This window comes from Octopus sinensis, linkage group LG17 (genome assembly GCF_006345805.1).
Source record: "Octopus sinensis linkage group LG17, ASM634580v1, whole genome shotgun sequence".
Lineage (NCBI taxonomy): Eukaryota > Metazoa > Mollusca > Cephalopoda > Octopoda > Octopodidae > Octopus > Octopus sinensis.
Genome location: NC_043013.1, coordinates 14,122,254 through 14,145,751, shown reverse-complemented (window position 1 = coordinate 14,145,751; position 23,498 = coordinate 14,122,254). Strand labels below are relative to the sequence as shown.

The 23,498-nt window shown below is 40.0% G+C and overlaps 2 protein-coding genes across 7 annotated transcripts in view; both read right to left on the bottom strand.

The window, feature by feature from the left end:
* LOC115221048 (transient receptor potential cation channel subfamily M member 2-like) overlaps nucleotides 1-23,498 on the bottom strand; it is a 706,843-nt gene that overhangs the window by 268,076 nt on the left and 415,269 nt on the right. The window lies entirely within an intron of this gene.
* Nucleotides 4,643-23,498, bottom strand: part of LOC115221098 (rhophilin-2-B) — a 109,863-nt gene continuing 91,007 nt past the window's right edge. Inside the window, exons 8-15 of one of the 2 annotated variants that reach the window (XM_029791313.2) lie at nucleotides 21,307-21,456; nucleotides 17,603-17,698; nucleotides 14,380-14,536; nucleotides 12,386-12,508; nucleotides 11,712-11,832; nucleotides 9,857-10,007; nucleotides 7,068-7,217; nucleotides 4,643-5,670 (exon numbers count right to left, since the gene is read on the bottom strand). In XM_029791313.2, the coding sequence (XP_029647173.1) occupies nucleotides 5,125-5,670; nucleotides 7,068-7,217; nucleotides 9,857-10,007; nucleotides 11,712-11,832; nucleotides 12,386-12,508; nucleotides 14,380-14,536; nucleotides 17,603-17,698; nucleotides 21,307-21,456 (1,494 nt within the window). In that variant the 3' untranslated portion in view covers nucleotides 4,643-5,124. The remainder of the gene's footprint in view (nucleotides 5,671-7,067; nucleotides 7,218-9,856; nucleotides 10,008-11,711; nucleotides 11,833-12,385; nucleotides 12,509-14,379; nucleotides 14,537-17,602; nucleotides 17,699-21,306; nucleotides 21,457-23,498) is intronic. The other variant, XM_029791314.2, reaches the window with a different exon arrangement.

Below are 23,498 nucleotides of genomic sequence, written 5' to 3'. Positions count from 1 at the left end.
ATATATTTAAATGTATGCATATATATATGTATATATATATATATATATATATATATATATATATATCATCATCATCATCATCGTCGTTTAACGTCCGTTCTCCATGCTAGCATGGGTTGGACGGTTCGACCGGGGTTCTGGGAAGCCAGAAGGCTGCACCAGGCTCCAGTCTAATTTGGCAATGTTTCTACAGCTGGATGCCCTTCCTAACGCCAACCACTCCGTGAGTGTAGTGGGTGCTTTTTACGTGCCACCTGCACAGGTGCCAGGCGGGGCTGGCAACGGCCACGGTCAGATTGGTGTATTTTATGTGCCACCGGCACGGAAGCCAGTCGAGGGTGCTGGCATCGGCCACGAGTCGGATAGTGCTTTTTACGTACCACCAGACCAGGGATCCTGGCTGGTTCAATTCGATTTCGATTTCGCTTGCCCCAACATGTCTTCACAAGCAAAGGGGGTTGGCAAGGGTGCCTGTCGTACGGTCGCATTGGAGTATTTTACGTCCCACGGCCACGAGTCGGATAGTGCTTTTTACGTACCATCAGACCAGGGATCCTGGCTGGTTCAATTCGATTTCGATTTCGCTTGCCCCAAATGTCTTCACAAGCAAAGGGGGTTGGCAAGGGTGCCTGTCGTACAGTCGCATGGAGTTTTTACGTGCCACGGCCACGAGTGGGATAGTGCTTTTTACGTACCATCAGACCAGGGATCCTGGCTGGTTCAATTCGATTTCGATTTCGCTTGCCCCAACATGTCTTCACAAGCAAAGGGGGTTGGCATGGGTGCCTGTCGTACGGTCGCATTGGAGTATTTTACATGCCACGGCCACGAGTCGGATAGTTGCTTTTACGTACCACCAGGCCAGGGATCCTGGCTGGTTCAATTCGGTTTCGATTTCGATTTCGCTTGCCCCAACATGTCTTCACAAGCATGGGGGGTTGGCATGGGTGTCTGTCGTGGATGAGGTTCTATCGATTCGCTTGCTCAACCGGTCTTTGTGTCCAAGGGAGGAAAGGCATTCATAAGTGGGCTGGGCTCACTTGTCCTGCCTGGTCTTCTCACGTACAGAATATTTCCAAGGTCTCGGTCTCTGGTCATTTCCTCAGTGAGGCCTAAAGTTCGAAGGTCGTGCTTCACCACCTCGTCCAGGTTTTCCTGGGTCTACCTCTTCCACGGGTTCCCTCAACTGCTAGGGATTGGCACTTTCTCACACACCTATCTTCATCCATTCTCGCCACATGACCATACCAGTGCAATCGTCTCTCTTGCACACCACAACTGATGCTTCTTAGGTACAACATTTCTCTCAAGGTGCTAACGCTCTGTCGAGTATGTACACTGACATTACACATCCATCGGAGCATACTGGCTTCATTCCTCACGAGCTTACGCATGTCCTCAGCAGTCACGGCCATGTTTCGCTGCCATGTAGCATGGCTGTTCGTACACACGCATCATACAGTCTGCCTTTTACTCTGAGCGAGAGGCCTTTAGTCACCAGCAGAGGTAAGAGCTCCCTAAACTTTGCCCAGGCTATTCTTATTCTAGCAGTTACACTTTCAGCGCACCCACCCCCACTACTGACTTGGTCACCTAGATAACGGAAGCTATCAACTACTTCTAGTTTTCCCCCTGGAAAGTGACGGAAGTTGTTTTCTGCAGATTTTCGGAGGTTAATGCTCCCGAGCATCTGCCACATACAAAAACTATCTTCCCAGTTAGCCTACCTTTGACATTGCTGCACCTCTTATGTGTCCATAGCTTACACTGGGTACATCTTATAGAGTTTTACCTACCACACTTTTCTACAGATCGAGCAGGGCCATCTTCCTGAAGATATTTGTGGATTGTCTACCTTTCTACTTATTAGTACTTTGGTTTTAGCTAGGTTGACTCTAAGGCCCCTTGATTCTAAACCCTCCTTCCACACCTGGAACTTCTCTCCAGTTCTGATAGTGACTCAGCAATAAGAGCAAGGTCGTCAGCGTAGAGGAGCTCCCAGGGACAGCCTGTCTTGAATTCCTCCGTAATTGCCTGGAGTACTATGATAAATAGGAGGGGGCTGAGTACTGAACCCTGGTGGACCCCAACCTCTACTTTGAATTCTTCTGTGTACATGTTGCCAACCCTAACCTTACTTACGGCATCTCTGTACATGGCTTGCACAGTCCTCACCAGCCATTCATCTACCTAGTTTCCTCATTGACCACCAGATAAGGGATCGGGGGACCCTATCAAAAGCTTTCTCCATGTCAACGAAAGCCAGGTACAGGGGCTTATCTTTGGCTAGGAGATATATATATATATATATATATATATACATATGTATATAGCGACTCAAAACATTACCACATGTATACCATCTACGCTAGCATTGAAAACAGATGTAAAACAGTAATGATGAAAATGTTGTTGACACATGTGTATGGATAGCTTTAATTATTTGGGTATGCGGGTATTTGAAAATACCTCACAAAGTGATGACCACGCACTGTATAGTTACAGGCTGCCCTTAAAATTGTCAAGAAGGCCGAGGGTGTCTTGGCATCACTCAGCAAGACTTTTGTTAGCCGCTCTCCAGCCATCTATTTAAAACTGTATACAGCTATGGTATGACCACACTTGGAATTCGCATCATCAGTTAGGAACCCCTATCTTGCTCAGAACATTGACCTCCTGGAATCTGTTCAGACCAAACGCATACCCACCATCAGACACCTACCATATTCTGAGTGCCTTGTTTCCCTGGGCATGGATTCACTGAAGCTCCGGCATCTGGCGACGGACTTGGTAAACGCCCACAAAGTTGTCAACCACCTCACCAATAACAACACTGAACACCTTTTTGATCTCCATGTGTCTAACACACGTGGACATGCCTACAAAGTCAGAAAACAACACAGCTCCCATGACTTTCGGAAACATTTCTTCACGCTCAGAGTTGCTGAAGCATGGAATAAACTGCCTGCATCAGTTGTTGACTGCCATGACACTGCATCCTTTAAGGCCCTCATGCTTTCCGAAATCCGTCGAAACTACACCTGATTATATATACACTTTAGATGAGTTGTAGTGCACCTGAGCACTGTACACAATGTTTATTATTATTATTATTATTATTAGCAAGGTGTAGCACCCATCCAGCTATCCTGTAGGAATATGGTGAAGTCATGGGACTGCAGCGTGGCAGATTGTGAACAGATAGTGGAAGATCCCGACTAGGCCAATGGTGCTTCTTACATTGGTGCTAAGCAGAGGAATCCTTGAAGATCTATGATGAGGATCACGAAACTCATTAACAGAGTAACTGCAATGCATTCATATGGGTGGTGTCCATGGTTGTGCAATCAGTTAATTATAGATTTACTATGACTCAAGCTCCCAATTCATATTCATAATAATAATGGAAATGGATGCGACAGAGAGCCATGGAAATCAACAAAAGTAACAAAAAGAAGTCTTTGACTACATATATACAAACTCACACACATAAATAAATAAATAAACATATATATATATACATATATATATATATATATATATAATATATATATTATATATATATTATATACATACGTATAATATATATATATACATATATATATATTATTTATATATATATATATACATATATATATATATATATTATATATATATATATATATACATATATACATACACACGCGCACAAACACACACACATGTAGAGGTGTGTGTGTGTATTTGTGATCACAACATCATTATTTCAACTTTCAATGCTGGCATGGCTTAAACAGTCCATTATCGGATACAAATCAATTCTTCATGGCTCCTTCTTCCCTAGACAGGCTGGCACAGTTTTTTATGACGGGATGTTTTGGGTACATTTTAGTATGGCCCGAAAAATATTGTATCATCAGCAAGGGTCCTCTTGACCTTTTGTTATTTCCACTCATTCATGAACCCCTTTACAGAGTGTACTGGGTGCAATTTCTCATTGCACCAACACTGGTGAGGATGCAAGACCATGGAGCCTCCCTGACTCCGAGGGAGAGAATGGGAAACACAATGCTGACAAGCTGAGCTTAAATCTTAAATTGAGGTGTTAAGGGGATATATATATATATATTTAAAACACCTTATAATTTATATGTATGTATTTATATTAATGTTTGTTTTTTATGTCAAGTAATATATAAAAATAGTTTTCTCATCAGACTGAAGGAGTACTCAATACTTTTTAGTTGTGTACATATATTTGTTAAACATTTATTTACAAAGGAAAGGTTTTTGCAGTGGCTTTGAAGTTTGGGTCTTGATCACCTGCATCGGACGAAGGCAAACAAACCAAAATTCTAAGGTCACTATCAACCTTTACCTTGTAAAAGTTACGCACACACACAAACACACACACAAATATACATATATATGTATGTATATACATACATACATACATACATACATACATACATACATACATATATATATAATACAAATAAGAAAATGGAGAAACAAATTTAGTTTGTTCATCAACTTACAGATATTACAATGTATGTATGTATGTATGTATGTATGTATATACATACATACACACACACATATATGTGTGTGTGTGTGTATATATATGTATGTATGTATGCATGTACATACATACATACATATATATATATATATATACATATATATATATATACATGCACACTTATTTATGTGTATATGTATATATATGCATATTCTGAACTGTATTAATTGAAGAAGGGTTTTCATAATGGGATGTATTTCGTATTGCTGCATATTTTGCAGATCTGAAACATGCATGTTAAATGCTTTCAAAATATCATTGTTTGATTTGACATCATTATTAATTATTTATGTATATGTGTGCATGTACACACACACACACACACACACACACACACACACACACACATACACACGCACACACACATCCATACTTATATGTACAGGTCTATTTCATTTATTTGTCCAAAGCATAGTTTTGATATGAAATTTAGTATAAAACAGGATAAACCCTAAAACATGATGGTTTGTAGGTAAATATTACAATATTTCTTAAAATTATAAGCCAATGTTTTCAAACATCGAAGAAAAGGTCTTTGAAATTGGCAACGTGGCAGTAAGGAATCACCGTGAAGCCAGGTCGTCTTGTTTACTTTTCTTCTCAAATTTATTGAACACTTTGCTGGAATTCTTTCGAATAAACTGCCATGTTGCACTGAATTTGTTCCTTGTTTTTGAACGTCTGTTAAAGTCTTTACTGGAGTTGTTGTTGGTGGTTGCAGTGTGAGTAGTGAGATCACCGTTTGTATTGCTAGTGTTGATGTTGTTGTTGTTGTTGTTGCTGTGATCATTATCAATGTGATTACTGATATTCTTAACACCGTTGTGGACACTGTTGTGTCTCTGAGATTGATTCTTCAAAATTGTGTCAGTTGTGTTGTCGTCATCAACGGTGCTTTTTGCTGGATACACACACCCGACGGATGAGCAGCGCTTTCGCTCATAGTATGGTGATTCTTCTGGAATGTTCTCACCCATTGGCGTCACCACTTTGAGCGTCAGACTCTCTCCTGCTCCACGGACCAGCTTCACCGCTTCGTCATGCATGCTCCACTTTGTATCCTCTTCGCCAATAGCAATAATGTAATCTCCAGCTTTTAAACCACTCTCCTGAAAGCAGTAATAATTATAATAACAATGATTTCTTTTATTGGCCGCAGAGGCACAAGACATGGAGGATAATATCAAAGGACCAGTTACAACACACAAAACAAAACAAAAACAAAAAACAGAAACACAAAAACAGGTGGGGTTCACATTGATCAAAGGGAGATGCCATCACATTGAAAGAGATAACAGAGGGTATGGAATACAAAATTAGAGAACTAGATAATAAATAAAATCCCTTCTACTATAGGCACAAGGCCGGAAATTGTGGGGGAGGGGGGCTAGTCGATTACATCAACCCTAGTACGTAACTGGTACTTATTTCATCAACCCTGAAAGGATAAAAGGCAAAGTCAACTTCGGCAGAATTTGAACTCTGACCATAAAGATGGATGAAATTCTGCTAAGCATTTCACTCAACGTGCTAACGACTCTGCTAACTTGCTGCCTTAATCATCATCATCATCATCATCATCGTTTAACGTCTGCTTTCCATGCTAGTATGGGTTGGACGATTTGACTGAGGACAGTTGAAAAGAATAACAAAAAAAAAATAAAATGGTAACATTGTAGTTGTGGGTGGGTCCCCTTGTAGTTGCAGGTGGACCCCCTTGTAGTTGCAGGTGGGCCCCCTTGTAGTTGCAGGTGGACCCCCTTGTAGTTGCAAGTGGGCCCCCTTAGACTCCTGGCAACTAATATTTTTAGACCCAGTCTGCCACTGCCTGTAGGTTTGTGAGTCTCACATAATGGCTTGTGAGTTACTCTTTAAGTTTGATGAGTGTCTCTTATTAGCTTGAGAGCCCTGTTGCTAATTTTTGAGTTTCCTCCATTGATTCGTGAGTCTTTCTCATAGACTTGTGAGTCCCACTCATAGATCTGAATTTTTTCCAAAGGTTTAATGAGTGTTGCTCATAGATTTGGTGGAGTCTCCCATATTAGTGAGGAAATCTCCCTCGTTATCTTGTAAATGAGTCTCCCTTATACGTTTGTAAGTCTTCCTCATTGATATGCGAGTCTTCCTCTTTGATTTGTGAGACTCTCTCTTGCCAATTTGTGAGTCACACGCAGTAGTTTGTGACTCTGTTTTTCTGTTCATGAAATTTTGATTCTCTCTCAATGACAGGAATTTTCCTCTCATCATTTTAGGATCCAGCAGTCCATTGACTGTTTGGCATCTAATTATAAAACAGTTGTCAGTGTAAACTTTAGTTGCTGCTATCACATTTCTCTCTCTCTCTCTCTCTCTCTCTCTCTCTCTCACTCTCTCACTCCCCCTCTCTCACTCCCATCTCTCTCTCACTCTCTCACTCCCTCTCTCCCCCCTCACTCCCCCCTCCCCCCTCTCATTAGACACAGGTTAATTAGCAAGGAAAAGTAAAACATAACAAAGTCCTTCTTACCGCAGCTGGGGATTCTGGTTCAATACTGTTGATCTTCACTGGACAATCCCCACGGATGCTGAAACCAAATCCGTACTGAGAATCTTTCTTCAAATGAATATCACGAGGTGCTGTCCAAAGTTTATTGGCACTGAATATATCGAGTGGCCCCTGGATAAGAAAGATAAAAAGGAAACAGATGCAGCTTATAAACAGGGTGTATAACTGTGAGTATATTTTCACTGCCTGAAATTCCGTAAATCCCCAAACCCTTTCCAAAGTAAAAGGAAAAAGAGCAGTTGCCATATCAGCTATCTCTGATGAGCATAAAGGTATATAATTGGATTGTTACCTAACACTCCATTGTATTCTTTATGTGAAACCGATTGGTAAGATCAGCTGTGATGGATATTTAATTCTATAAATTTCAGATAATATATATACACACACACATATATATATATGTACACGCACACACACACACACACACACACACACACACACACACATATATATATATATATATATATATGTATATCATCATTATCATCATCGTTTAACGTCCGTTTTCCGTGCTAGCAATATATATATATATATATATATATATATATTATATATATATATGTATATGTATATGTATATACACATGCACACATATATATACAGGGGTTGGACAAAATAATGAAAACACCTTAAAATTTCAAACAAATATATTTTAATATGGGGTAGGACCACTTTCGGCAGTAATTACAGCTTGAATTCTATGGGGTATGGACTCGTACAAGGTTTGAATTGTTTCCAAAGGAATTTTTGTCCATTCTTCAGCTAAAACAGTCTCCAGTTCTTGTAGTGATGATGGTGAAGGATATTGACTCCTTACTTGTTTTTCTAAAATGCACCATAAATGTTGCCAGATAAGATGTTTAACTTCACTAGAATGTTCCTTGTGTCATTCAGTAACAACTTTAGCCATGTGAATTGGTGCATTATCATCCTGAAAGATTGTGTATCCTTCCAGAAACAGTTCCACAACCATAGGATAAATTTGATCAGATAAAATGCTTAAATAGTCTTGACTATTAATTCTGTCATGAAGGGAAACCATTGGGCCGGCAGATTTCCAAGACATAGTGCCCCAGATCGTTACAGATCGTCTTCCATGTTTAACAGTTGGAAAAAGGCAGTCTGAGTCAAATGCTTCTTTTGGCTGTCCCCACACATATACTTGGCCAGTGGTTAGAAATAAGGTAAAGGATGACTCGTCTGAAAAAATAACATTCTTCCACTGCTCTAGGGACCAATTCTGTAGGTTTTTACTCCACTCTAAATGCTTTGCAGCGTTTGTTTTTGAAAGTGGTGGTTTTCTGATTGCAGCCCTCCTATGAAATCCAGCTTTGTGCAGCTCCTGGTGAACAGTTTTGTGGAAACTAGGTTCTCAAGGTGGTCATTAAGCTCTGCAGAAATTTTGGGAGCTGTACTTTTGTGATCCTTTCTAACAATTTACATAATGGTCCATGGTCCCTATCTGAAAGTTTTTGTTTTCTTCTGAGTTTATTTCGACGAGGAGGTTTTTCTCTCTTTCTCAAAGACTATCATTACTTTGGAGACAGTACTTCTTGATACACCAAACATTTTGACTGTTTTCATTCCGCTAGCGCCTGCCATTTGACCTCTTTGAATGTACGATAGATCTGTCATTTTAATGAATTTTAATTACCTTTTTCTGATGATATCTGAAAAGAAACAGCAATTTTAGCAAAACATATTAAGCAACACTAATCTATATATATAAAACTGTAGTTGTGTGAGTGTCTGTCCCCTTCGATTTAGATTCTTAACTACTCCCACATTTTGCGGTGCAGGTTAACCAAATTCGGGTATCTTATAGTCGTGATTAATATCAAGCCCGTCTGAGTATTAGCGCGCGTCTATGATGAGTCTACGATTTAAAAAATAATTTAACATAATTTTTTATTCCATTTTAATGCATAATTTTTCGTGTGTTGATGGCGGCGGAGTTGGCGTTCATGGTCACACCCGCACCTGTTTGCTTCTCCCCCTTCTTCCCTCCCTCGTGAAGCTGTGGGGAAGGGAGTGTAAGGAAATCAACGTCGTAAAGCGTTGTCAAGGAGACCAGCGTTCTTTTAGAACAACGACTTCATGGCTTGAAGACACCAAAACAGAAATGGCTAAGAAAGCCCGAATTGGCATCTATAAGGGAAGTAACTCTCTAAAAATGCTTATATAGTTATTTCCCTTACAAACCCGAGCAACGCCGGGCGATACTGCTAGTAGTAAATAAAAAAAGGTTAAAAGTAAATAAGCTTTCAACGGTTTTATAGATATTCCAAAATTATGATGCTATGACGCTAGGTGTTTCCATTATTTTGTCCAACCCATGTATATATACACACACACATATATATATATATATATATATATATATATATATGTATATACACACACACATATATATATATATATATATATATATATATATATATATATATTATATGTATATATACACACACATATATATATATATATATATATATATATATATATATGTATATACACACATATATATATATATATATATATATATATATATACACTTATATAAATGTACTCATACATATATATGCATATATACATATGCTCACATACACATATATACAAACACACACACAAAGAAAAATGTGATAGAGATCTATAATGTGTGTGATAAGTACTTAAGATAAAGATAGTTGTCTTAAGTAACCTATGAGAAACAAAGAAATAATTCTATAAGAATAATGAAGAATATTTACCAAACTTTGGAACAAATCTGTAACAGAATGATCAGAAAATTCAGGATAAATGTCCTCCACATTATACTGAGATTCTGGGATTATTTCTGGCACTTTAATCAGATCGGTGAAATCATCTTCTTCCTCTAAATTTTCAAATTTCTTCAGCGCTCTGATATGAAGAAAAAAGACAACCAATATTAGCTGGTAGAATCATTAACATATTGGGCAAAATGCTTAGTGGCATTTTGTCCATTTCTATGTTCTGAGTTCAAATTCCACTGAGGCTCACTTTGCCTTTAATCCTTTCGAGGGTTGATAAAATAAATACCTGTTGAACATTGGGGTTGATTTAAATGGCTTAACCCGTCCCCTGAAATTGCTGACTTTGTACCAAAATTTAAAATCAATCATTACAGAGATGTACTTGCAACATTTGTTTTTGAAAGTAGTGGTTCTGCTTGGCCTTGGCTCTCAGAATTTGTTCCTTGCACCATTCGTACAAGTAGTAGTGAAGGTCCTCATTCAGGGCCAGCTTCATGATGGTGACTCCAACACCCATTTCTTTTGCCAAAGCCCAGAATCATTTGCTTGGATTTTTCCATCGCCTTGTCCTGCAGTTGTTGCACAAACTCTGATGTGCAGAAACAGTCAGAATGCCTCCTGTGTCACTCCCTGCTGGCTACAACTTCATAGTCTCTGTTGCAGCTATCCATGACATGTCTTACAGCCTTTACATTCTTCACAGAGCACAAAGCATCAGTCATGATGTTGACATTTTGACACCCAGCACAAATCCTCACGATACAGTTAACTCTTTCCTAGTATTCAGATGACTTCCAGTCCCCATGTCAGCTATCTTTTTCCCCAACTACAACTTTAATCTTTAATTCCAATTTTGTTGATTATTCACCAATACATCAAGCTGTTCCCGAAAAAAAAGAAGGCATAAAAAAAGAATTGTCACATTTAGCCCAAACCCCCTGTACAAGGTAAAACTTCAATAATTGTTCTGTCTTTATTTTTGTATTTCATTCTGCATTGTTTTGACATTAACAAGTTTTTATTTAATCTCACATAATGCTTCAGCCAGACTACTCTATTCCAATGAATGTGTGCGTGTGTGTCTGTGTGATGAAGATGATATATATATAACAAAACAGGAAATTGAAAATTTTTGGTATTATTTCTCATTTCCTGCTTGTTATGCAATAACTCTGCAAATAATATTTCCACATTTCTTAATTTTGATATGTACTAGCACTATGACCTGGCAATGCCGGGTCATAGTGCTAGTGCATGCATATACAGTGCACACATACACGCGAGTACTGTCCAAATCTCCGACCAATCACATACAGCTAGCTGGCTTTCAATTGGCGTATCAAGTTTCGGGCATTTTGATTGGGTTTTTGGATAGAAAATTCACAAAAAAGTCACTTCTATTGATTTTTTAATGGCTTTGCGGGGTGACTGGGGAAATGTAAAGATGTGCACGACCACCCTTGGACGGTTTTGAATGACCATAGAAGGTGCAAGCCCTCTAACTGAAAAATTTGTGGATTTGTACCACACACACACACACACACAGACACGCACACACACACACACAGACAACATTTTGCCGTTTATATATAGAGAGATTTTGACTAACATACAGCAGCAACTGAGACTACGTACTGGATTGTAAGAATGGATTAAACAGATGTTCTTCAAGAGGAAACAGACGGGATTTATCCAAACTACCTACATAATATATACACATGATAAATATGTGTCTGTATATTTCTGTATACACACATACATATATATATAGCTCCAAGAAAACAGAGGTGTGATTGGTACATAGAATATCATTGAAAATGTTCTCACATACCTTTCATAGGTTTCACGTAATACTCCTTGAAACAAGTCAATCTTGCGCAGCTGCCTACATAAGTCATGGGTGTTCAGTGCTTCCTCCAGGAGCACAACGCTCTCGCGATAATGAGCTTTGCCTACAAATATGAATGACTGTTCTTAAACGGGTTGATAATATATGCGGAAGAGCATCAGGAATGTTGATTTTTTTCAATGGACCGATAATGTGGGAAGGAATTATAGTTTTTTTTAATAGATGGGCTGTATGTATATTCAGTCCTCTGTGCACACATACATACACATATACATATACACTCACAAATCAAAATCAAAATCAACTTCAAATTCGATGACTGGTGTCCGTGCTAGTGGGGTGCAAAGAGCACCATACGAGTGTGATCATTGACAGAGCGGCTAACCGGCTTCTATGCTAGTGGCACTTAAAAGGCACCATTCAAGTGTGATCGTTACCAGCGTCACCTTACTGGCACTTGTGCCCATGCTAGTAGGGTGCCAAATGACTGAAACAAGTAAAAGAGAGAATATATGCACTACTCTCTCCCTCCCCTTCTTTTTCTCTGTGTCTGTATCTTCCTATTTCTCTCTCTCTCTCTCTCTCTCTCACACACACACACACATTAACACAGTAAATTGTCATCAATATTATCTGAATGTAATTTGTAAATTTACCTTGTATTTTCCTCTTCTCAGAGTTGAATGGTAACACAGTTGCCATGTCTTGGAAGTCTGGTGATGATGATGTGATGTCAAGAACTTTGACCAATTCTTGTAGTTTGCCAACATCGTCACTATCTGAAATTACAAAAAAATACACAAATTCTACTTCAGTCTACTCCACAGGATTTCACACCAACAAGACTGCTCAGTTTGTTAGAAATAACAGCTAATTTTCTCCCAAATACTTGTCTAAAGTTGGGCACAGCCATGATTCTGTGGTTAACAAGCTTACTTCCCAACTATGTGAGTGGATTTGGTGGAGGGAAACTGAAAGGAGCCTGTCCAGTGTGTGCGTGTGTGTGTGTGTGTGCGTGTGAGTGTGTGTGTATGTATGTATGTACACACACACATATATGTATATGTATGTATGTATGTATGTATGTATGTATGTATGTATGTATGTATATATATATATATATATATATATATAATATATATATGTATGTATATATATATGTATGTATATATATGTATGTATATAATGTATATAAGAGAAGAAAAGTAAGAAGCAGAGATGAGAGTGGCATTTATAATCTCTGCTTCTTACTTTTTTGTTACCTATTTAATTAAAGACACGCCAGTGTAATCCATGAGTCTCCCATTGTTATTATATTCATTTTCTTCTCTTATATATATATACTAGCAGTATCGCCCGGCGTTGCTTGGGTTTGTAAGGGAAATAACTATATAAGCATTTTTAGAGACTTACTTCCCTTATAGATGCCAATTCGGGCTTTCTTAGCCATTTCTGTTTTGGTGTCTTCAAGCCATGAAGTCGTTGTTCTAAAAGAACGCTGGTCTCCTTGACAACGCTTTACGACGTTGATTTCCTTACACTCCCTTCCCCACAGCTTCACGAGGGAGGGAAGAAGGGGAGAAGCAAACACAGGTGCAGGTGTTTGAGAGTGGACGCCAACTCCGCCGTCATCGACACACGAAAAATTATGCATTAAAATGGAATAAAAAATTATGTTAAATTATTTTTAAAATCGTAGACTCATCGTAGACACGCACTAATAGCCAGACGGGCTCAATATGAATCACGACTATAAGATACCCGAATTTGGTTAAACTGCACCGCAAAATGTGGGAGGAGTTAGGAATCTAAATAGAAGGGGACAGACACTCACACAACTACAGTTTTATATATATAGATATATATATATATATATATATATATATATATATATATATATATATATATATAATATATATATATATAAGAGTAAAGACCCCCTTCGGTCCTGAATGACCATGGATTTGCATCTAGAAAGTTATCCTCCAAGACACAAGTCTAGGAAAGGTTGTTTATGGAAGACCAGCAGTCGTCCATGTATACCGGTTTCCCCTCTCCACGCCACCAGTGTTATCCAAGGGAAAGGCAAATTACAATACAGCTTGGCACCTGTGACGTCGCAACTCATTTCTACAGCTGAGTGAACTGGAGCAACATGAAATAAAGTGTCTTGCTCAAGAACACAACACGCAGCCCAGTCCGGGATTCAAACTCACAAGCTCATGACCATAAGCTCGATGCTCTAACTACTGAACCATGCATCTGATGATGATGATGATGATATATATATATATATATATATATATATATATGTAAAAGAAAAGAATGAACATATTGGATAATTTAGTTCTAGATAGATTAATCTCAAGAACGAAGCAACATCTTCCATTTCTCTAAGTAGAATTCCATACTACCACTACTATCATCTTCATGACCATCTTCTCTGCTACCACCATCACTACAACCACCACCACCACCACAATCACACTATAACCATACTACTACCACTACCTCCAGAACCACAACACTACCACCACCACCACCACCATCTTGATCATTGCAACCACCACCACCAACATCTTGATCATTGCAACTACCACCACCACCACCACCAACAACAACATCATTCAATGTATTCATAATAACTCACCATCTTGCTCCATCAGGGCCAGTGCTATGTAGTAATGTGCTAAAGCTTTGTAAAACTGACTTTTCACCAGCATCATTGAAGTCCAAGAAAATGGCACATATTGCTTAACTGTGTCCACCAATATCATATCATGGGCGTTGGTGTAATTTATAGAAACCTGAAAAAAATAAATAAAAAGAATATTTGTTATGAATACTTTTTTTGTTTCAATATATATTGTTTCACTCTTGCTACTCCATACAGAAAAACAGACAAATTTATGCTGAATTATAGCATCATCATCAACATCATGGAAGTGGTGCAGGAGTGGCTGTGTGGTAAGTAGCTTGCTTATCAACCACATGGTTCCTGGGTTCAGTCCCACTGCGTGGCACCTTGGGCAAGTGTCTTCTACTACAGCCTCGGACTGACCAAAGCCTTGTGAGTGGATTTGGTAGACGGATACTGAAAAGAAGCCCATCGTATATATGTACATATATATATATATGTGTGTCTGTGTGTGTGTGTATGTGTGTCTGTGTTTGTCCCCCCAACATCGCTTGACAACCGATGCTGGTGTGTTTACGTCCCCATAACTTAGCAGTTCGACAAAAGAGACCGATAGAATAAGTACTAGGCTTACAAAGAATAAGTCCTGGGGTTGATTTGCTCGACTAAAGGCAGTGCTCCAGCATGGCCACAGTCAAATGACTGAAACAAGTAAAAGAGTAAAGAGAGAGTAAAGAGTATCATTATCATCATTGCCATCATCCTCATCACTTAATGTTTGTCTTCTATGTCAGCTTGGGTTGGATAATTCAACAGTATCTTAGGAACCAAGGGATGGCTTTGGGCCCCATTGTCTGCTTTGGCAAGGGCTCTGCAGCTAGACACTGTTCCTTAATGCTAATCTCTTTACAGAATGTACCGGGTGTTTTATAAAGGGTTGAATGGTTGAGAAGTTCACAGTACAACCTGGTGTTTCCAAGCTTGATCATCACTATATGGCACCATGGATAAAACCATTTACCATAACTTCACATCAACGCAACCCTTGTGAGTAGAATGGTAAAAAACATTGCATCTTGTCTTGTCACATAGTATCATGCTAATTCGACATCATCATTTAACATCCAGCTTCCATGCTGGTATGAGTTGAATCATTTGATAGGATCCCTTGATTCACAAGGCTACAATGAGCTCCTACGTCAGCTTTGACATGGCTTAATAATAATATAATATAATATAATATAATATAATAAAATATAATGAAATTATTGTATACAGTGCTCAGGTGCACCACAACTTGTCAAAAGTGCATATAAAGTATATGCAGTAATGTACAAATGTCTGGGAAGCGAACAGTGTATGAGTCAGATACATGCTTGCGTGTGTATGGAGGGGAGGCAATCAGGTGTAGTGTTGGCGAATCTCAGGAAGCACAGAAGTTTTGAAGGATGCAGTGCTCCGACAACTAACAACTGATGCCGGCAGTCTGTTCCATGCTTCAGCAACTCTTAGTGTGAAAAACGTTTCTAACGCTGGATGTCATTTCTATTACTAACTACTTAACAGTATGTACTGGCTGTTTTTCATGTAACACCAGCACTTATTTCTTTATTGCCCACAAGGGGCTAAACATAGAGGGGACAAACAAGGTCAGACAAAGGGATTAAGTCGATTACATCGACCCCAGTGTGTAACTGGTACTTATTTAATCGACCCCGAAAGGATGAAAGGCAAAGTCGACCTCGGCGGAATTTGAACTCAGAGCGTAACGGCAGACGAAATATGGCTATGCATTTCACCCGGCGTGCTAACGGTTCTGCCAGCTCGCCGCCTTAATGGAAAATACCAGCATGGAGAAGAGATAAGGTGTGAGAGACAGAAGTGGATTAAGAATGATAGATCAGGAAGTGAAGGATGAAGTAGGAGTGGTGGGAAGAGGTAAAAGTACATAAGGGTAGCTATAGTAAGTGGAGCATGATGGCAAATATAAGAGGGTGTTGAGAATGATATGGGAGGTGTTAAAGAATTGCCATAAAGGTACATGTATCTGGAATACTCAGCCACTTGATAATTCATTTAAGTTATCTCGTTAGTTGGTCATACATCGATGGCAACACGGGAGCTGATTGATGTTAAAGGGAAATAACTATTGACTAGGGTTTATTTTTCAGGATTATTTCCCTTTGTCCATTCATAAGCAGCACCATTAAATCTTCGCATAATTTAAAATGTTGTTAATGTTGCAAAGAGCACTCTTTAGATCTTTAGTGTTCAAACTGACCAAGCGCTAATCCTTCCCCTTCTTGACACACTCTATCAGCGAAAATACGAACTAGTGTTTGCATACTCAATGTGTCTCTTTTGGCTATGCATTTAGCATTAAAAAAAAGTTTGCATCAATCGCTCGCTCGCACGCACGCACGTTATCGAGTATGGCCATTGCACGAAGCTTAATCAATGTTGTTATCGTGCAATGCCTGTGCAAGAAGATTTTTTTTAAAGTGAGGAAAGGCTGTGCACTGAGTCAATCCCACTCATTAAGCAACAGCAGCCATAATCCGAAAAGAAGAACAAGTCAACATCATCGGTAACCACTGAGCCGCATGTTTTATGTCGGAGTTATCCCAGTTACCTGAGTAACCTTCTCCTAGAAGGATGCCCTAACAAAGGCTAGGAGTCCTTCACTCTCAATGGTTTAACTGCGCGATCGGGTATTCAATCCGATTATTTCTATGTCCCTGCGCATAATACGGCCTTAAAACATTTATTGGATGGCCCGTTCACTCTCAAGAGTTTCTCCGCCCTTTGACGGGTTATGTTTTTCATCCCACAGGGTGACCAATAAACACCCTCCTCACCAAGCAAGCTTGGTGGGGTTGCTGGTTTAGTCGCTGACGACCCGACCATGCAACAGGTAGTACTGGGTTACATGTTACCAGTAGCACTCGAAAGTGACCTGAAATACACATACATTAGATACATACATATATATATATGTGTATATCACAGAAAGAGCCCTGCAGCGCATCACATCTTGCTTTGAAGAGGCAGCCCAGCTCTTCAGGCTGGAAGTAAGCTTGAATAAGACTGATGTCCTACACCAATCAGTTCCTCAGGTAGAGTACAAGATGCTTCACATCACCATTGCCAAAACAGAACTGAAGTCAGAACAAGGTGTGCACACGTGCATACACATACATATAGGAGTACAATGAAAATGGACATTGCTACTTACCTTTGCTGCCATCTTCGCAACCTTCACGTAGTTCAATAAACCAGGTGATATACCATCCAAGTTCATCTTTTCGTAAATGCACTCTAGGGACTGGGCCTGCAAACGATGTAGGGAAGAGTTAACAACCATAAGGTATTAAAGAGTGGGATGCTGTTGTTGTTGTTGTTGTTTGTTTAGTTCCAGGTCCAGGCTTCTTTTAGTAAACCAATGATTCCAAGATACTCCAAGAGTTACCATTCTGCTTATCTAGAACTACATCCTTTAATTGTGTCCTTCTCTTATTTATCCTTTTGGCATTCAGATTATTCTGAAAAATGTAATACTCATTCATTCATTCTTTCATTCATTTCATTCATTCAATGATCATCATCATCATCATTCGTTTCTTTATTACCCACAAGGGGCTAAACATAGAGGGGACAAACAAGGACAGAAAAACGGATTAAGTCGATTAGATCGACCCCAGTGCATAACTGGTACTTAATTTGTCGACCCCGAAAGGATGAAAGGCACAGTCAACCTCGGCGGAATTTGAACTCAGAACGTAGCGGCAGACGAAATACCTATTTCTTTACTACCCACAAGGGGCTAAACATAGAGGGGACAAACAAGGACAGACAAATGGATTAAGTCGATTAGATCGACCCCAGTGCATAACTGGTACTTAATTTGTCGACCCCGAAAGGATGAAAGGCACAGTCAACCTCGGCGGAATTTGAACTCAGAACGTAGCGGCAGACGAAATACCTATTTCTTTACTACCCACAAGGGGCTAACATAGAGGGGACAAACAAGGACAGACAATGGATTAAGTCGATTAGATCGACCCCAGTGCATAACTGGTACTTAATTTGTCGACCCCGAAAGGATGAAAGGCACAGTCAACCTCGGCGGAATTTGAACTCAGAACGTAGCGGCAGACGAAGACAGGGGGGGGGAATACCTATTTCTTTACTACCCACAAGGGGCTAAACATAGAGGGGACAAACAAGGACAGACAAACGGATTAAGTCGATTAGATCGACCCCAGTGCATAACTGGTACTTAATTTGTCGACCCCGAAAGGATGAAAGGCACAGTCAACCTCGGCGGAATTTGAACTCAGAACGTAGCGGCAGACGAAATACCTATTTCTTTACTACCCACAAGGGGCTAAGCATAGAGGGGACAAACAAGGACAGACAAATGGATTAAGTCGATTAGATCGACCCCAGTACGTAACTGGTACTTAATTTGTCGACCCCGAAAGGATGAAAGGCAAAGTCGACCTCTGCGGAATTTGAACTCAGAACGTTACGACTACACATTTCGCCCGGCGTGCTAACGTTTCTGCCAGCTCACCACCATCATCATCATTATCATCATCATTATCATCATCATTTAACATCCATTTTCCATGCAAGAGGATTGGGAAAGCAGCCACAACACTTGCTTGCCTCACAAACCCCGAGTGTGGACAAACCCCAAGTTGATGGTAAAGACCAAAATGACAGTGTACAACAGCTGTGTCATCGGCACACTGCTGTATGGCAGTGAGACATAGGCCACATGTGCCCAGACAGGAGAGGTGACTCAGCACCTTCCATCTGAGAAGCTTACACTACATCCTGGGTATTATCTTGGCAGCACAGAATGTCCAATGCTGAGGTCCTTAATCATGTCGACCCTGCTTCAACAACACAAACTGTGCTGGATAGGACACATCCAGCACATGAAGGATGGTCACATCTCAAAGGACATTCTCTATGGGGAGCTGGCATCTGGAAGGCCAGCTTGACTGGGACTGGTAAGCCACAGAGCTGTGCCAGGCTCCAGTCATGTATTTTGACTTGGTTTCTACAGCTGGATGCCCTTTTTAACATCAACCACTTTAAAGATTGTACTCGGTGTATTTTATATATCACCAGCACCGGTGCCTTTTACGTGACCCTGGCAGTGACCATGATTCAATTAACATGATATGTTTTCTCACACACTGCAAATCACCAAAAGTCTTGGCAGCGAGCTGGCAGAAACGTTAGCACAATGGGCAAAATGCTTAGCGGTGTTTCATCTGCCGCTATGTTCTGAGTTCAAATTCCGCCGAGGTTGACTTAGCCTTTCATCCTTTCAGAGTCAATTAAATAAGTACCAGTTACACACTGGGGTTGATGTAATCGATTTAATCCCTTTGTCTGACCTTGTTTGTCCCCTCTATGTTTAGCCCCTTGTGGGCAATAAAGGAATAAGAAATAAGAAGTCTTGGCCACTTGTCATTGCCTCCAAGAAGCTCAACAACCAAAGATCATATTTCACCACCTTGTCCCACATCTTCCTGGATCTACACCTTCCACAGGTTCCCTCCACAATTAGTGATCAGCACTTTTCATGCAGCTATCTTCATCTATAAGTACCATACGGTCATACCAGTGCAGTCTTCTCTTTTGCATACAACATCTGATGCCTCTTATTCTCAATTTTTCTCTTAAAATACTGCCTTACTGGCACCTGTGCTGGTGGCATGTGAAAAAAGATTCGAGCGAGGTCATTGCCAGTACCGCCTGACGGGCCCCCGTGCCAGTGACACGTAAAAAGCACCCACTACACTCTCAGAGTGGTTGGTGTTAGGAAGGGCATCCAGCTGTAGAAACTCTGCCAAATCAAGATTGGAGCCTAGAGCAGCCATCTGGTTCACCAGCCCTCAGTCAAAATCGTCCAACCCATGCTAGCATGGAAAGTGGACGTTAAACGAATGATGCACATCCAATGAAACATTCTGGCTTCATTTCTTTCAAGATTGTTTTGAATTAATCATGCATTATCTCATAGCTTTGAGATTTCAAGGATGTGATTGTATAATTTTAGAATGACATTGTATGGTAGGTGTGAGAGGTTAGATCTGACCAGTCAATACATAAAACAAGTAGAATATTTTGGCCAGATAAGGCCATTTAAATGCTAAAGGTTTAAGATAGTAGAGTGATGTGATGGAATTTGGTTGCACTTTCTAGTACAGCAAGTGACAACATACAGGGTTCTATCAGAAGGGTCACAGAGGTGTTATTTCTCAATAAACCATAGATAAACTTGAGCCAACAAAGGGGTCCCTACATTGTATTCCAACCTGACAGTTAAATAGTGGAGACACATGGCCTAGTGGTTAGAGCAGCAGGCTCGCGGTCGAAGGATCGAGGGTTCGAATCTCAGACATGCTGATGTGTGTGTTTATGAGGGAAAACACCTAAGCTCCACATAGCTTCGGCAGAAGGTAATGGTGAACTTCTGCTGACTCTTTTGCCACAACTTTCTCCCACTCTTTCCTCCTGCATCTTGCAGCTCCCCTGCGATGGACCGGCGTCCCGTCCAGGTGGGGAACCTATATGCCAAGGAAACCGGGAAACCGGCCCTTATGAGCCGGGCATGGCTCAAGAAGGAAGAAGGAACAGTTAAATACCCTCAAATCTCTAGGGGTTGCCATTAGTCAGAGCAGACTGTGTATTTGCATCTTTGCATGCAGGTTTGGAGAAGTCTGTGTGTGTGTGTGCTGACTAATACCTGTCTACCTTTGCAAGTCTCACTTCTCCATAACCTTGATGTGGTCCAAGAGAAGATCACTACTTTAGTGCCGATACAGCTTAGGCATTAGTATCATCAGATATTGCTGTCGTAATGCAAAGGGCCGAAGCAGAAACCTTAAGGCATCTCGACCAAACTTAAAGCCTTACCTTCATGAGTTTCACCAACATATGCAGCATAATTCGTTGCATGTCCATGCTTGGTGCATTACTGAAGTAAGTGACGAGATACTGGAAAGCACCAGCAGCTTTCTGGAAGTTTTCAATGGCAGCATTCACTCCGGAGAGTTCCTTGCGATCCTGTAAAGAAATCAACATTGGTTAAAGAAATCAATTTCTGTATAACAATTAAAAAATACTAATTGATAATTAATTTCTGTATTAGCATACAACAGAGTTGCATAAACAATAAATAAGTTATGTTATGTACACACACACATGCACGCACACGCTCGCACGCACACACACACACACACACATACATGCACACACACACACATGCACACACACACATGCACACACACACACACATACATGCACACACACACACACATGCATGCACACACACACACACACGCATGCACACACACACACACACACACAATATATAGATATTTATACAAGTGTTTTATGGATGTGAAGCCATTGGTTACTCTATGGCCAGACATATATTCAACTTCATGTAAAAGTAATAGGTAGTTGTAACATTTAATGTATGAAGCATTAAAAATAATGGGAAGTTTTAGCATTTTTAATGTGGCAAGTATTAAAAATAATGAGTATTGTTAACACATTTAATGTAGGAAGTATTAAAAATGATGGAGTTTTAAAATATTTAATGATGTCTTGCAAACAACTTGCACATGCAAATGCTACCAGTCAAAAACCCCACATACTGGAAGCCAGCAAGTGTATGGGGTCATCAGGAGAGAATGCGCACCGTTTCGGGGCTTACCTCTCGACGGCATCAATGCGCACCGGCCCCACTCACTGATATGAGGCCCTGCTTGCTAGATCAGCTTGTTATCAAATAAAGCTCAATATCCTTCTAGCCATCGCTCATTGTCTCTTTTTAACCAAATCCAGTGGCTAGCCTTCTCCACTGTAGATTGGATATCGGTCATGGTGGTATTGACTTTACGAGGAGTTAGGCCTAGCGATAGCAACAGTCATCTCACACTGTGTCCAAAAAACCCTCTACATCTGACTTCGATTGGAAAATGTTAACATATTTATTGTATGAAGCATTAAAAATAATGGATAATTTTAATGTATTTTATGTAGGGAGTATTAAAAATAATGGGAAGTTTTAATACGTGAATTATCAAAAATAAAAGTTTTAACATATTTCATGCAAGAAGCATTAAAAGAAATAGATTATGTAGATGTAATGTAATGTTTGAAACTTTAAAATGATTGGTGGTGTGTCAGCATCACCAGTGACAGTGTAAATATATTTATTGTAAGAAGCATAAACATTATAAATAACGGTGATAAAATATTTAATGTATAGCACCATCCGAGCATGATTATTGCCAGAGTGGCCAACTGGATTCCATGCAGTGGCACATAAAAATGGCACCATTTGAGCATGATCGTTACCAGCGTCGCCTTACTGGCACCTGTGCCGGTGGCATGTGTAAAAAGATTCGAGCAAGGTCATTGCCAGTACCACCTGACTGGCCCCCATGCCGTGGCACATAAAAGGGCACCATTCAAGCGTGATCATTACCAACGTCGCCTTACTGGCACCTGTGCCGGTGGTATGTGTAAAAAAATTCGAGCGAGGTCATTGCCAGTACCGCCTGACTGGCCCCCATGCCGGTGGCATGTAAAAAGCACCCACTACACTCTCGGAATGGTTGGCATTAGGAAGGGCATCCAGCTGTAGAAACACTGGCAGATCAAGACTGAAGCCTGGTGCAGCCGTCTGGTTCGCCAGCCCTCAGTCAAAATCGTTCAACCCATGCTAGCATGGAAAGCGGACATTAAACAATGATGATGATGATGAAACATGGAAAAAGCTAATTACAAATAAATGATACTGTTTATCTAACAATCCAGTAACATGTCCAGTATAAATTATGATCGGGTCATGTAGATTTGGCAATTAAGTAATTGAGCTTTCAAAAGAAATTACACAAACAAGCACTTATGTAATGAATTAATAATATGTTAGCCAAAACCTAACGGAATCTTGGTGTTATTCTAGAACAAGGTTAGATAAATATTCTTACTTATACAGAATTAATTAATTCATACGGCCTATTGTATATTTGTTATGCAAGGATTATATTGTTATTGTTTAACACCAGGTTAGTGCTGACTGAGTAAACCAATGA